Below are 16,045 nucleotides of genomic sequence, written 5' to 3' on the forward strand. Positions count from 1 at the left end.
TTTTTTTTTTTTTTACATAAACCATCAGGAAACTAAGACAATACATATAGAAGACCATAGTAAACTTCAAGAGCCACAGACTTTAAGAATCTTATATTAGCCAAGGACCAGTTAAGTTCCACTTAATCCAGGGAGCTTTCCAGCCTTTCAGTCCAGCCCACATTGAGCTCTCCCTTGGCATTTCCTGCTGCAGTATTTATCTCAGCCCTTGATAGATTTTGTCTTACACTATAATAGTTAAACATTTCTGGGTCAGGAACGTCTTCCCTCCACAAAGCCTAGCACAACACTGTGAGCACGGCTGCGAGTTCCAAATTATCAAGACCACAAGAGGATTGCTGGAGCTGAGAGTTCTATAACCACAGGCTCATTTCTACAAGGAAAAAAAAAAAGATTTCATTTATTTTGGGGGGGGCTAGAATTGAACCCATGGTCTTATGCTGGGCACATTCTACCACTGAGTTGAGAAAAATATCTTTTTTCTTTCCAGACTAGAAAAAAATTTCAAAGCTTCTCTGCAGTGTACAGTTATAGTCACAGTGTAACAAGGATACTCACCGGGAGGCCAGTGTTTTCTGCTTAAAAGAAGAGAAATTCACATCAACTAACTGTTTAAAGAGGTCAAGCACAGCCCAATTACAGGTAAGATCCCAGAGGCTCCTTAAATTAGGGGAATTTTGCTAAGAGTTTCACCAGAGGGAAGGATTTCTCCCCAAGTACTTCTCCTGAGACTAAGATGACCTCACAGCCAAGTGTGGTGGTGCATGCCTGTAATCCCAGCACTCTCGAGGCTGAGGCAGGAGGATCGTCACAAGTTCCAGGACAGCCTGGGCTATGTAGTGAGTTCAAGGTCAGTGTGGAATATACAACAAGACCCCTGTTTCAAAAAACAAAACAAAAAACAAAAGACCTGACAGGGAAAAATCTTATTGGATACATTTGCACATGAAGCAGCTCTTGTTTGGTTTCTACAGGAATGACGACTTCCTGGAGGTTTTTCATTTCTCCCAAAGGTGGTGGTGGTAGCGGGTATATGTACTCTGTGCATAAAGAGTCTTTTTGTCAGGAGCATTTAGTAGCTTTTCTACAAAAACCCACCTACTGGCAACTACTTACCTTATCTTTGTAAACTAGGGTGCTGGGGCTTGGTCGGGGCTGGTCTTTGAATGAGTATGTGGCCACTTGCTTCTTTAACAGGTCCAGGAAGTCAGGAGGCTTGTAGAGTGGAAGATCATTTATGACTGGATTATTTCTTTGCACAAGAGGTGGCTTTTTTCTTCCTTCATTTTTAAAATTGTAGGTTGCTGAAACTGGATTTAACAGGGATTCTTCAATAAAAGTTTTCAAGTGATAAGTGCCAGGTATAGGAGTATTCTGTGGAAAATTGACATCAATATCAGATCTACTCTTGGGTCATTCCTATGCAGCATTTCTCTTTGCATTCATGTTTAATGAAATTCTATCAAACAAACACTCTCAACAGAATATTTCAAAAGAATCCATGATCATCTTTCTGAAACAATTGCTGCATTATTACTAATGGGTTATGATTGAAATTTAACTCTTTGAAAGGCAACTTCAGGATTATTTTTGTTTGCAATTCAACTTTGACTACAGATTGCAGGCCTCTAGGGAGACTACTTAGGATAGTTTCTTGCCTAAGTAAAAGCTATCCTACTTCTGCTTAGCAGATAACACAGTTTTAACTAGCCCTTAGGGGAAAGCTAAAAAGATAAAAATGTGAGCCTGAGGATGAACAGGCAGAGCATAAGGTCTACACAATGCAAGAAGAGGTTTGGCACTTTCAAACCCCAACCACAATGAAGCTGAAAGGCCAGATCTGCTGTGTAAGTCACTGCTATGCTGTAGTCACCTTTCCACTGACCATTCAGCTCAGTTCTGCTATTAAAATTAGTTCAATTCCAAGAAGGCTTTGAGCCATGGGCTCCCTCTCTTATTGAAAGGTGTCGATAGAAAATATGTGATACAGAGACTATCTCTTGAAAAGCTGATATTCTGGTCACTTTTTCAAATATTACCATCTTGTTTTATGCATTTTATATACCGACCATGTTAACAAATATTACAGGCTCTATATCAGTGGTGGTGAACCTATGGCATTCGTGCTACAGTGGGAACACAGAGCCTTCTGTCATCACGTGAGCCAAGGCACCCAATGTCTCCCAGCAGCCAAGCATCAGATAACAACAGACATAGGGGAAGTGTTGGCACTCTGCGATAAATGAGTGGGATTTGAGTTGCAGTTTGAGCACTTGGTCTCTGAAACGTTTGCCATCACTGCTCTATACACAATAAATAAAATTTGGAGCCAAATCACCTTTCCAGAGTGGATCCTTTTTTCTTTCTTGTGCAAGATCATAGGATCAAAGGTTGACCTTACTTAATATTCTGTAAAGTACCTGAATTCCTAGAGATGTTTTATAGTCTTAGCTTTCATTACACTTGGTACCAGGGATCAAACCCATGACCTTGTACTTGCAAAGCAGGTGGCAGAACCACTGAGCTAATTCCTCAGCCCGACACTCAAAATTTAAAGCTAATTTTTCATTCATACACTAATACTAAAATTCTAAATATGAAATTGGGTCTATGTAGATCTGAACCAGCAGTTTTCTCATAATTGTTACCAACTTAAAAAGTAAGACTGATTAAAATCTTAAGGGGAACAAAAATAGTTTGAACAGGAAAGACTGAAAATATACCCACTGTTAATGTTGTTCTCCACCAAACTTCTCTTTGAAAAGATGAAGTCTTCCACACTGGTTTCTATTAACAAACACAAAACACAGCATTCATTTGAGAGGAGATCCCTTAAAATTAAATTTATATTTACTTGACATTAATCTCTGTACTAAATTGATAAGGCATCATTAAAAACTACACAATGATAAAATTTGCCCAATATTTTAAGATCTTAAGTGCTTTTAAGTATCTAAATATCTTTGATGAATTCAGAGTAGTAAATGTTCCCATCTCCCAGAGATGTAAGGCTAATAGATGTGTTCTTAAGAGAAAAAAAAAGAGCAGGGCTTCACCCGTAGCTCTTTCCCTTAGTAGCTAAGTGCCCTGGACAAGTTACTCAGTCTCTTGCCTCTGCCTTCATTGCAGGAGTATAAAAGACCAGCACTTACTAGAGTTGGGCTGAGAAAAGGGTAGTGCACATGCAGACCTGCACCCACAACCAGTTCTCAACAATAAACAGCAGCTTTTATATGAAACACCTCACCTGCCAAATTAAGAAGCAGATTATTTTGGTATTCCCACAAAAGCTCTTATCTTCCATAGTATTCATTATTTCACATTTGTTTCAAGCCTCACTGGCCACAGAACACTATTGAGCTTTTGTGTATCTTTGAGAGGGGTTTTTTTCCCCCCACACTTGTACATTTCTACTAGGGAAAATCATTAAACTATTGAGTTCTACTTTCATTTCATTTATAATGCTTTAGTAATTAGTAAGAAATATGGGTCACCTCAAGCAAGAATGCATTAAAAATAATTTAACCCATTAAAAAATCCTGGTATAATTCATTCTTCCTGTCTTGTAGCTGAAATCCACTCACGTGTACAAGTACCGGATTTTAGTTTTACTATGAAATGTACACATTTCTCTAAAACCGTATGGCTTCATATATACTATTTTAACTTCTTCCTATAGTATTTATTAGGTTTATATTGAATCTTCTGTTGCACAGTTTATAGTCACAGAAAGCAGACTTTCCTAGGCAGGTCAAGACAGGCCTTCCCACCTCTACCTAAGCACAGGGAAATGAAGTAGGAAGGAGACAGAGAGGCAAGCATGAGAAATCCAAAGGAAGGTAACTGGCAGCCTGCTGTTTGGTTTAGCCCAAGGCAGGTGACCTAAAATCCTCCCATTCTACATTTCAAATACACTTTAAAAGAGAAAAATAAACAATAGCATAAACATCTTTCACCCAAATTTATTTAAAAACTAAAGACAATTTCAAAAATGTAAAAGTACTAAAGTTGGGAAGAAGGGCAAAATATGTAACAGAGTAAGGAAGGAAAAAACATTCTCTCAGTAGGAGGGGAAAAAGTAAGATATAATCGCCCTAGTAAAACAGAAATCTAGAGCAATTAATATCGGGAAGAAGGAAAATACTCAAAAAGGATGACGGGGAATGGAAGGCAGAAAAGGAAAGGGAAATAAAGATCAAGTGGTTAGGGAGATGAGACAGCAGTGCACCCATATGTGAGGGCAGGGAGAGAATTTAGGAAGACAGGAGAAGGGCTCAAAGGCCTGGGAGAAGGGCAGATGGCGGCGGGCGTTAGTGCATGCTACCGAGGCAGTGACTAGCGGATCTCCACGCCTCAGGTCTTCTTTTAATACTGTGTCGGAGGGGATGGCGATGACCGGCTGTTCCATTATGGCCTGGACTCCCTGGCGCAGCTGGCGTCCGGTTGCTAGGAGACACAGGCTCCCGAGAGAGTGCGCAGAGAGCGTGGGCTGCTGCTGCTGCTGCTGCGGCTGCGCAGGGATCCGCAGGTTCTTCTAGTGGCCGGGGGTAGGGATGCGGGCACGCGGCGGGGAAATCCCTCCAGAGCCTTGCACACATATAAGAAAATCTAGAGGGTTCCAGAGTCACCAAGAGACTTTGGGTAAGTACCCGTCAAGGGAGTCTTGGTCCGGGTTTGAGCAGACCCACATTCTCCATCGCCCCATTCTAAATCACCCCACCCTCAGTCCCGCACCGACTGCAGGCCGTGCTTCACAGCATTTTTAGGCGGAAGTGTGTGTTAGCCATCTCCAATATCCGGGTCGCCTCTGAGTTGAGGAGTGAGCGCTATAGACAGCAGCTTTCACTAGCTGTGAAGCCACAAACCACCCTGCCTCTCTATATAGACCCTTCTTGCTTTGGGCATCTCGATTGTAGCTTAACTTAGAAATCCTCTCCTCTTCAAAAAGTCAGTCCTTCCACCTTAATCTGATTTTTGAGTACCTTCTGTGTTCTTTGCATGTAATGTATGTTGTTTGATCCTCACCTCACAACCCTAGAAAGCAGGTCTTGTCCCATTTTATGAATGAGAGGATTCCTTTGACAGCTGAGCAGACTCAGCATCACAGATATGACAGTCAAATTTAAATCTAGACGGGTTTTTGCTCTCAAGCTTTCAAAACTGTGGACTCAATTCTTTCAGTCCCCATGCTTTCTAAATCATAACCTCACACACACAAACACACATGCCTATTAAGGCTGCACTAATGGGTGACCCCACGCCAAACCCAGTAGGTATTTTCCACTCTTACTAAAATTCATTTATTTTTCATTGCTGTAGTGACTACACCCCTTTTTTTGGTACCCCAGGACTGACCTCAAGACCTTGCACTTGGGAGGCCGGCAGCAGCACCACTGAGCTAAATAAATCCCTGGCCCTCCCCTTCATTCTTAAGTGCTTTTCCTTTGAATACCAGGATTTGAACTCTGGCTGCATATTTTTAAACTATTAATTTAACGTATTAGCATAAGCTACATTTTAATAGGCTATAAATTAGAGCAAGACAGATATAAAAAGTAAAATTTTTACAAAATTAATTTTCTCATTAAGTGTTCAATATTAACACTGCCTAACAGCCCTTGATACAATTTTGTCGGTACATTTTAGGTATATGAATTACATTATTGGGAACTTACACCTTTACATAATGTATCATGGTTTTTTTCCCATTCCTCTGCCCTCCCTTCAACCCCTCCACTCCTATTTACAAAGACCTCGTTTACATTTTTTCTTTTCCCTTTTATCATGCACTTTGATCCTTATTTACACTTTCAGTTTCTCACACCAAAGAAACTTAGGTAGTTCCGTGTCAGTGTGCATCCACTTAGCCATAATGGATGCACATTCTGGTTTCATTTTCTATTGTTTGTTCTGTACTGTGTTCTCGTCTAAGAGGGGGTAAAGTGATCCCTACCCACCTGGGGTTATGATTCAAAATTCAGTTCAAGCTCTACCCTATTCTCTCCCTCACCAAAACTTCATGCTCTGCTGTATAAATCCAATACGCCATCTTCAGAATTCTGTCACAACATATGCTTAGTTAGCCCTTTGGCAGATTTTTGGACACCTGGTAAAATTCCAAGGGTCAGCTCAGAGTAGTCCTGGGCGTAGTCCATCATGTTCCAAAGACCCTGTACCTATCTCTTTTGAAGGATTCATTCTGACAAGTCATTTCTCCCAGTATCTATAGTTATTTTTGAGAGGTCTCATGTAATTCACGCTGGCCTTTAACTCACTATAGTTCATGCCTGTCTCCCAAGTGCTGGGTTTACAAGACATGCACTACCCACATTTGGGTTCTAATTTTTTGGGGTACCAGGGATCAAACTGCAGACCTTGTGCTTGTAAGACAGGCAGCAGAATCCCAGCTGAGCTAATTCTAATTTTAAACATTCCCAAAACGTGATTTTTAACTGAGCCCTTCGAACACAGAAGGGACTAAAATATTTGAATAAATGGTGTTCTCCCCTATAAACTAGAAAATAATTACAGCAGTACTTTTCAGAAATTGTGTACAAACATCTGGTCATCTTGATAAAATGGAAACTGGCTTGGATTCGAGGGCAGGGCCCAAGACCTCCAGTCCTTTTCCTTTTTGCTGTGCTGGGGATTGAACTCAAGACATCATACATGTATCACTGAACCTACTCCCAGCCCAGATTCTGTACTTCTAACCAGCCCTCATCATTGTGGGTGACCTTTGAGGACTAAAACTTTAGAGGACTTCATCTGGTTTCTCTTAAAATATGGGGATTCTAGGGCCAGGAATTTAGCTCAATGGTTCTGGTGCCTGCCTTGCAAGCGCAATGACGTGAGTTCAACCCAATCAAACAAAACATGGGGTTCTAAACTCATTTTTTCTCCCAATTTTTGGTACCAGGGATCGAACTTGGGTCCTTGGGCTTACAAGGCAGGCAGCACCACTGAGCTAAATCCCCGGCCCTAAACTCATTTTTTAAAAAGGGGTCAGGCACTAGGCTTAAAATAAATTGAAACTAGGCAGCCAAGAGAGAAGTAAACACAAGCTTAACATAAACTTAACAGATCAAGTCTATCCCTGTGTCTCATTTCATTTTCTTATTTTGGCTGAGCCTATGAAACTGGCTCAGCAGGCTAGGGACTGGGACCTTAGAGACTAACAAAATATACAAAAGGTACAGAGAAGTCCAGAAACCCATACAAGGTGTGAAAATTGAAGAGAACATCTTGATGAAAAAATAGTTCCTAAGTCTCAAAAATAGAAACAGTATGGGTCAGTGATTTCAAGGACTTTACCAATGAAACAGGTGGAACATGTAGGATAAACAAAATGTCCTCTGAAGAAAAGACTGTCTTGTACAGGGATCATTTTCAGGGTAACCTAACAGTAACTGCTACCATTTAAAAATGTTCCCCTTTCCTAAAAACTCTATAGAGAAAATACATAACTGAGGATAATCTTCAATTAGGGATAGTTTACTGACAAGTACCTGAAAGCAAACAGGCTAGACTATATTACATAAATTAACAAGTACCACAACTCTGCCAGTATAAAGTGATTAAATAGAAGTTATCATTTTAAACCCCATAGCTTCCAGATACATTTATGTTGTACACAAAGTTAAAAGAAATGATTAAGAACCCAGCTCAAACCAGTTAAACTGCAACTATTCCAGAATTTTCAATTTCCTCTAAAATCAAGATGCCTACTTTGTGACGCCTGTAAAGATAACATCACCAATATAATTACCATCTGTTTAAGATACATGAATCCAAAGTATGTGCTTCCCCTTTTACATTTTTGCCATTCCTATTGTATTAATTTATATGAACCTCTAACTGAAAAAAATACCAATGACTACCCAATCCCTTTATTTTACAAGGGCTGCAACTGATTTAACAGCATGGTAACACTGAGCACTTAACTACAAATGCCAAGGACTGCTGTCTGGGCCACATTATTTCAGTGGACCCTATTGAAAAAAGTCTCGTGTTGGAAGGGTAACTGAAGACTTCCTTCAGGATCACATATTGCTGCAATTACTCAAATGACTTTACTTCACATTGTTTTTGTCCTGGCCAGAATTCTTCTAACATCTAGTGGAGGGGGCCACAGGGCCACAGTACAGGGAAAATCCAACTCTTCCTATATTACTGATCAGCTAACATGTGATAACATGCTCACAGGATTATCAATGTCTGTGACTTCCCTGTGATGGGGCAGTAACCCAAGTAATAAACCGTCCCCTGGGAAATCCAAAATTTTACAGGGCTAGAGTGAACTATACTCAATATTTATTTAAAAGGTGGTTTAAAGCAAAACAAAACCTGTTAACCACCTCTGAGTAGCTTAAAGAGAAAGCAGTGACAGAAATCAAGCAAAAACTGAAACAGGGCTTAGTCACTGCCAATCTAATCCAAAGCACTTTTTTTGGGGTGATACCAGGGCTCGAAATTGAAGCCTTGCTCTTGTGAGGCAGGAGGTGGAACCACCAAGCTGAAATCCCTGGCCCTCAAAGCACTTTTTGTATAACATGTTGTAGGGTAGACAACGCTGAAAATTTCTGCTGTCTCCTTTGTATTAATGAAAAAGTACAATGACTGAAAAATTAAGAAATGAAGAGGTAAAACCATGGTGATCTTCCTGCCCAAAAGATGTGGATTATATTTTGAATACACCAAATTCACTGCATGACTGAAGTCAACATGGACAAATAGAAGGGCCAGGGATTTGGCTCAGTGGTTCCGCTGCCTGCTTCACATGCACAAGATTCCAAGTTCAATCCCCCATACCCCAGAAAAAGGAACACAGACAAATACATGTTGAAAGATGAAATCAAAGGAAATAATGTAACACCTACCTTACACAGACTGGCAACTGTAGACTCACAGGTTTTAAAGTCTTTCATTTAAATCTTTTGAAGGCAGTTTCACCCACATTCAAAAGCTAAATACAGGGCCCAAGAATTCAGCTCAATGGTGCCGCCGCCTGCCTTACAAGCACAAGGTCCTGGAGTTTGATCCCTGGGCACCGCCCCCCACAAGCTAAATACAATCTTGAACAGTAAAAAATTCATTTGGATAATTTCAAGGAAAAACCAATTCTATATTTTATCTTCAAACATTTGACTTTCAACAGTTAAAGGACTCAGATTCAGAGAGCAACAGTTGGGTAAATTGTAATTTTTTTATTGGAAAACAAATATACAACTTGGAATGGATTTGAGGCAAATTGTGCCATAAGCAGATTTTTTTTTTTTTAAGTGGCTAAACAAAGTTTAAAAAGCAAGTAACAATAAAAGAAAATGTTTCTGGTACAAGACCAGCAGTACAAAAAAATAGTGTACGAGTACCTGGATAATACACCCGTTTCGCAATAGTGCAACTTTTTAAGTACATATTGTTGACTGTCCATAGTCCACGCAGAGTTACAACTCCACACTTCAACAACAACATGCTGACAATTCCTAAGAAAACTACTTTAAAAAAGGCATAACCCAGATGTTCCCTCGTTTGACCAACTCCATCTAAGTTCAGATGTGCAGAAGGGTTTAGATATATCCAGAGTAAGCCACATGCAACATGTTACTTGATCAATTTTCTAAAATAAGGTTTCAGGACAATGACAGTAAGATAAGGGAAGAAAACATGGAGGAATGAAGTCCTAATTACTATACATGCATATTTTTTGGACAGAAAGGGGAAACCTTTTACAGTTAAGTTACAAACAAAGAAAAGGCAAATAAACAATTTTGTACAAGAAATTTAACACATTCTGTACAATGTCTTCACTTTGCTGTCATCATTTGTACAAACTCTGAAAAAGAAACAAAATTTAGTTAATGGCAAAAGTTGGACAACAAATCACATTTACTCATTACTGGGCAGTCTATACAACCTTTCCTTCAGAATAAAGTAAAGAAAAGAGCTTATTTACGGCTAAGGTGGGAAATTTTTATAAACTTCAATTATTCAAGATTATTAATGTATAAGCCAAATTAATGTTTTGAATGAGCCATGATAAAAAAGCATTTCATGGCTTAGTTTAGATTTACATTTTAAGACTATTACTACTCAATATTGTAAGAGTGAAGCAGACTAGAATGCTTGTTATGCTATTTTCTAAATTTTCTTTCTTTTTTTTTTGTACCAGGGATCAAACTCAGGACATTTCACTTGCAAAGCAGGAAGTGGAACCACTTAGCTAAATCCCCTGCTTTTTTTCTTTTTTTGTTGTTGTTTTCTAAATTGAGCAGTTATATCATGAAAAATACAAGTGAAAACATATAAAGTTTTCCCTGGAAATCCTTTCAATTCCTGGTGTTTCCATCTCCTGAAACAGCCATTCCAAAGTTTACAGTCACATATGGTACATGGAATTATGAACAGTTTCACACTGAAATCAATTACAGGGGGGAAAACAAAAGAGAATCCAATGCCTATTTCTGTAGGCTCTTTCTAAATAGCAATACGTAAACAAATATTTACTATGTTAGCCAACCTAATTTGAAAAGGAAAGGTCAATCATTTTGACCCGAGACACCTAAAAGTAGTAGTTTTTTTGTTTTTACCAGGGATCAAACTCAGGGCCTTGTATTTGCGAGGCAAGCAGCCCTCCTAACAAGTACTTGTAACTTAAAAAAAATCTGAGCATAGAATAAAGGAGTAAGAGTGAAAGACATACCTTCATAGTTTACTTGACCATCGCCATCAATATCTGCTTCCCTGATCATTTCATCAACCTCTTCATCTGTTAACTTTTCTCCAAGGTTTGTCATCACATGGCGAAGCTCTGCTGCACTAATATAACCATTGCCATCCTAGAGAAAATTTAGTATGTCTTTTTAAAATTAGAATTGTAGTGACAATTTAATAAATTTAACTAAATCTTCATCTAAGAGAAATACACGCTTTAGAAATCTTTTCACTTTTTTTGGTACCAGGGATTGAACTCAGGATCTTGTGCCTGTGAGGCAGGCAGCGGAACCCACTGAGCTAATCCCCAGGGCCAACGCTTTAGATATCTATACAAACTCTAGCAAATCTCTAAGTCAGTAAGCAAGATGCCCCTATTCATTAGCTCCAAAATCAAGTGATACCTCTTTGCCAGAAGATTATTGCAATACAAGTTATTAGTTCATATTGAATTCTTAAATAAATTTTTGACATAAATCATCAGAGGCACAAGTCTCGAAGAGTAGATGGCCCTGAGTACCTGTCCTCATCCTCAAAATTCTAACACATCCTGCCCTTTTAATGCCTACCTTATCAAACACACGGAATGCTTCTCTAATTTCTTCCTCACTGTCTGTGTCTTTCATTTTTCTTGCCATCATTGTCAGAAATTCAGGGAAGTCAATTGTACCATTACCTGAAATCATTCATTTGAAACATTAAGTAGATTGTAAATACTTCTTCAAGCCATCCCACACCCTGAAATTGAAGACTTACCATCAGCATCTACTTCATTAATCATGTCCTGTAACTCTGCTTCTGTGGGATTCTGCCCAAGAGATCTCATTACAGTTCCCAATTCCTTTGTTGTTATAGTTCCATCGCCATCCTTGTCAAATAGTGAAAAGGCCTCTTTGAATTCTGTTTGAAAGACCACAATTCAGATACATATATTAACAATAAAAAATTCCCTAATGAAATGTTACCTAATTGACTCCTAAGCGAACAAGATATTTACTTACTGAAGATAACAACTGAAATGAGACTTTAATTTCTAACAAATCAGAAAACCTTGTGAAAATATTTCAAACAGATCTGTCCATTTTAGTTTATTCTCCGAGCTACCAGTGAGTTTTACATGTAAAAATCTCGCAAGGAAATCACATCTAGTTTAGATAAAAGTAAATCTAAGTCGAAAGAGGAAATGTCTCAAACCCTCAAATGACTAGCTTCTGTTTTTCACTGAAGCTACTCTGTAATGTACTTCAAAACTATGGATCTAGGCCGGGCGTGGTGGCGCATGCCTGTAATCCCAGCACTCGGGAGGCTGAGGCAGGAGGATTGCAGTGAGTTCGAGACCAGCCTGGGCTACATAGTGAGTTCCAGGTCAGTCTCAACTACATAGTGAGACCCCTGTCTCAAAAAAAAAAAACCAAAAGCAAAAAAACTATGGATCTAATCTCACTCACGATAGAAAAATGACTTGATACTAAATACTATGTACTTTATAGAGTAATAATACTGTTTACTTGCATTACACTTAATGTACAAATCAATTACTTAATAAATTCAAACTAAAATACTTTTAAACTTACAGTCCAATAGGCTAGTTTCCTTTTTAGAAGACAGAAAAGGCTTTCACCAATTGTCCACACAAATTAACAATTGGTCAATCAAAATATGAGTAAGTTTTAGCTAAGTGTTGCATTACTAAGAACAAAGAAAATTTAGATCTTTCTTCAGAACAACTCCAAGCTTGTAATAGAGTGAAATATATTATACCTTAAGGTCTTCCTGTGACCTTCCTTCTAACTCGCCACTAACTCCAGCCAACACTCCATATACTACCTGGCTTTGCCATTTACTTTCATACAGAAAAACTAAGAGATTAAACTGGGTATGAGATTATACCAATGAGTTAATAAATAGCAAAGCTATTATTTTCCCAACAAGGCACTTTCTAAAAAGACTATTAGATCTTATCTGCAAACAAATATCAAAGCAGTTACAAAGTTCACTGGCCCATTAAATAATTTTCCTAACACATCTATGCATCTGAAAACACTTGCTGAACACATGCTTCAGTATTTTCTCTAACAGTTCGTCATTTATTCCCTGTCTGTCCTTGAGCCAATTCTTAACACTCTAGGTTCCAGTTCTTATTAGTCATACCTTGGTACTCTGCTTTGAAATTTAGAGTATTTGACAAATTTCAATGTGGAAATTTTGTCTGGTACTCATCATTTGCTTGGTAATCAGCATGCAAACTAGAACATATATGTGGTGTCAACTGCACCCCATGACTTGCTATCCTCTACAGTCAAAAACAATCATCACCTTTTGTCATCTCACCACCTAGAACCAAGTAACAATGAGTACCATATACCACTGTATCTCAAACTCCTCCTCTACCGAGTTTGCCCATTAAAAAAGTATCTCTGACTCCTAATCTAAAACTAAACTCAAGAGTTTAGTTATGAAGACCACTACTCTTGCAATCCATTATTAACCACTGTATCAACTCATCAGCTGAGCATGCTAAATTCGTCAATAACCACCTAGTTGTCTACAATCCATCAGGTAAATTTAGAAACTAAAGTAGGCTTTGGAACTTGACTTCCTAGTTTAAAACCATCTCAGCCCTGCTTAGTAGCAATGTAAACATGGCAGGACTTTCCTACCCTCAATTTTGTTTTTGTTAAGTGAGAGTAGCTGTACCTACCTTTCCAAGTTTAAGAATACTTGTAGCTGGCAAGGTGGCGGATGCCTGTAAATTCCAGCTACTTGGGAGGTTAAGGGAAAAGGAAAAGGATGGCAAGTTTGAGGTCAACCAGGCAACTTAGTACGACTGTCTCAAAAATAAAATTTAAAAGTCTGAACACAGAATTCCATACTCAACAACCTTAAGGACACAATCAAAACCCAAGGCACCACTTTAATTTCTCTCATGCCTAAACCTATGGACAAGTTCTGTTGAATTCTACCATATATTGCCTGCAAGCTAGACATGGTGGCCTATACCTCTAATCCCAGCACTCTGGGCAAGAGGAGAAAAATCAAGTTTAAGCTCAGCCTGAGTAACTTAGCAAGATCTTGGGGTGGGACTGGGGGGGGCAGCTAGGGTGTACCTCAGCATGAGGCCCCAAGTTCAATCTTTCAGTGCCTATATAAATAAACATTGCCTACACCGAAAAGATAAGGCAGAAGGATCACCAAAAAGAGTAAATGGATTGGGGATGTAGTAGCTCTGTGCTAGCCTGGATTCAAGCTTCCCAGTGCCCCAATGAATTAAACAAACAAGCAAATAAACATTGCTTGATTCTTTTTTCACCTCTAAAAAGTATTTTGGTTCAAGGGCCAATGATCTTGTCTGTACTGTTGTAACTACTTTCTAACTCAGTTTTATTAGGTACACCTCACTAGTTTATAGTACCTAGCTTGCTGCATTCAACAGTATGTAGCATTCATTGTTCCACTCCATTTAAATATTAATTTCAGAAAAATATGATCTAAGTCAATCAGAAGCGTACTATGAAAGATCAGCAAGTTCCAACCTACAAAAAGCATTTTATGAAGACATTTTCATTTTACTAAGTTTATTTTATTTTTTTGATACCAGGGATCAAACTCGGGACCTTGCTCTTGCAAAACAGGCAGCCGGCACCACTGAGCTAAATCCCCAGCCCACTAAGTTTATTTTATTTTAACACAATGTATAAATTGGGTAGAAACACAAACTATTATTAAGAGTTCATACACAGCACCTACCATTTAATACTTTGGGTAACAAAAATTTATTGAGACAGGAATTTGTTTACATTCTCTGCTACAGAGCACCTAGCTTCAGGCACCTTTTATAACACATTAGATACATAAATTCCAAATATTTAAAGGTAGTTAATACTCTATAGTTTTAACTATACTCAATTCTGGAAGATGCATGGTTTAAGTTTATGCTGTATATGAGTGTTCTAAATTTCAGTACTTCAGCAAGTTTTAAAATCTACCCTAAATGTTTGAAGTGAAAATCCAAACATAAAACATTATACATGATATATCTATTCATTCATGAAAAGAAATATTTTAAAGATCAAGGTTTATTCCAAATTGCACATGCTCCTTACTCTGAAGAAATACCTACAAAAAATCCTTGCAGAATCTCAAGGCACAATTTACATTCACGGGCCTTTCAGAACTAGCATATAATTCTAAACATCAATTACTAGAAATGACCTGAAATATAAATCCAGAAGTTAAAATGTAAATACAATAAAGACAACAGGTCCTAAATGTCAGCTATCCTTTTTAATTGTATAAGACCTCTCAAAATTAATTCCAGGTATGCCTAAATAGAAATTTTCAGAAATGTCATATATTCACTTGAGTTTTATTTATCCATTAGCAACCCTAGGATTCTTTCCTAATCACATAAACACTTTAATTAAAACAGGTTATCGTGAAACTGCAAAAAAAAAAAAAAAGGCCTATTTTACAAAATTGTAAAATTTTGATGTAGTGTTGGAACAGATTTAAAACAAAAAAATTCTTGTACATTTTCCCACTGTCTTTTGAATGTCAAAACTGAAGACACGGCAAACTCATAAAAAAACAAAATCAACTTGCTGTGCTGTCACACTTGCCCAAAGTACTCTTTAAGAACATTAGACAATTCTAGTTAACTTTAATTTTTTCCTAGACCAAGTCATTTGCTACTATAATTTCTAAACAAATCTCTACACTTTACATGATCAAAACAGCTTCAAAAGTACCATAGCAGAATTGGGTGTGGTAGTGCACACCTGTAACCCCAGCATTTGGGAGGCTGAGGCAGGAGGATTGCTCCAAGTTCGAGGCCAGCCTGGGCTACATGAGTTCAGGGCCTAAGAATTTGCAAGATAGGGTAGTAGTATTCTGTGACATCTTTTGTTCATATACCTCAGAGAATAGAATTTATCTATTGAAGAAATACTTATTCAGTACTTACTATATGGTAGGAACAAAAAAGTCCCTGATTGCACATTAGTTTTGACTCCTCTAAAAGTTCACTATAATACCTAGATCCAAGAATAACTTTAAAGAACTCTGGTGCAGGAAAAGGCAGAAGAGAGAGTGAGTTAAGAGCATATTTTTCTTTTAATCCTCCTGGAAATCTAGTTTTATGGAATGAAGTCAATGAAAAAAATTTATCCCAAAGAAGATTCTGATGAACTGTATGTGTTCTTTATTACAAATGCTGTCAGATGTACAGTTATTACGAAGCAAGTTATATAACTGAAAGGTCTTCTTACTAATCAGGGTATATCTGTAAAGTGTGGTTTATCATATTATTAAAAAAAAAAAAAAAAAAAACAAC

At 38.1% G+C, this 16,045-nt stretch overlaps 2 protein-coding genes across 3 annotated transcripts in view; both read right to left on the reverse strand.

Moving 5' to 3' along the window:
* Positions 1-5,354, reverse strand: part of Stpg4 (sperm-tail PG-rich repeat containing 4) — a 36,302-nt gene extending 30,948 nt beyond the window's left edge. For both annotated transcript variants that reach the window (XM_010615790.2, XM_010615789.2), the window contains exons 1-3: positions 4,325-5,354; positions 2,728-2,787; positions 1,117-1,374 (exon numbers count right to left, since the gene is read on the reverse strand). In XM_010615790.2, the coding sequence (XP_010614092.1) occupies positions 1,117-1,374; positions 2,728-2,787; positions 4,325-4,408 (402 nt within the window). In that variant the 5' untranslated portion in view covers positions 4,409-5,354. The remainder of the gene's footprint in view (positions 1-1,116; positions 1,375-2,727; positions 2,788-4,324) is intronic.
* A 3,946-nt stretch (positions 5,355-9,300) lies between these two features.
* Calm2 (calmodulin 2) overlaps positions 9,301-16,045 on the reverse strand; it is a 15,978-nt gene continuing 9,233 nt past the window's right edge. Inside the window, exons 3-6 of the mRNA XM_010615791.3 lie at positions 11,470-11,613; positions 11,283-11,389; positions 10,703-10,838; positions 9,301-9,835 (exon numbers count right to left, since the gene is read on the reverse strand). Of these exons, the coding sequence (XP_010614093.1) occupies positions 9,807-9,835; positions 10,703-10,838; positions 11,283-11,389; positions 11,470-11,613 (416 nt within the window). The 3' untranslated portion in view covers positions 9,301-9,806. The remainder of the gene's footprint in view (positions 9,836-10,702; positions 10,839-11,282; positions 11,390-11,469; positions 11,614-16,045) is intronic.

This window comes from Fukomys damarensis, unplaced genomic scaffold, assembly GCF_012274545.1.
Source record: "Fukomys damarensis isolate Sample0158 unplaced genomic scaffold, DMR_v1.0_HiC HiC_scaffold_2, whole genome shotgun sequence".
NCBI lineage: Eukaryota > Metazoa > Chordata > Mammalia > Rodentia > Bathyergidae > Fukomys > Fukomys damarensis.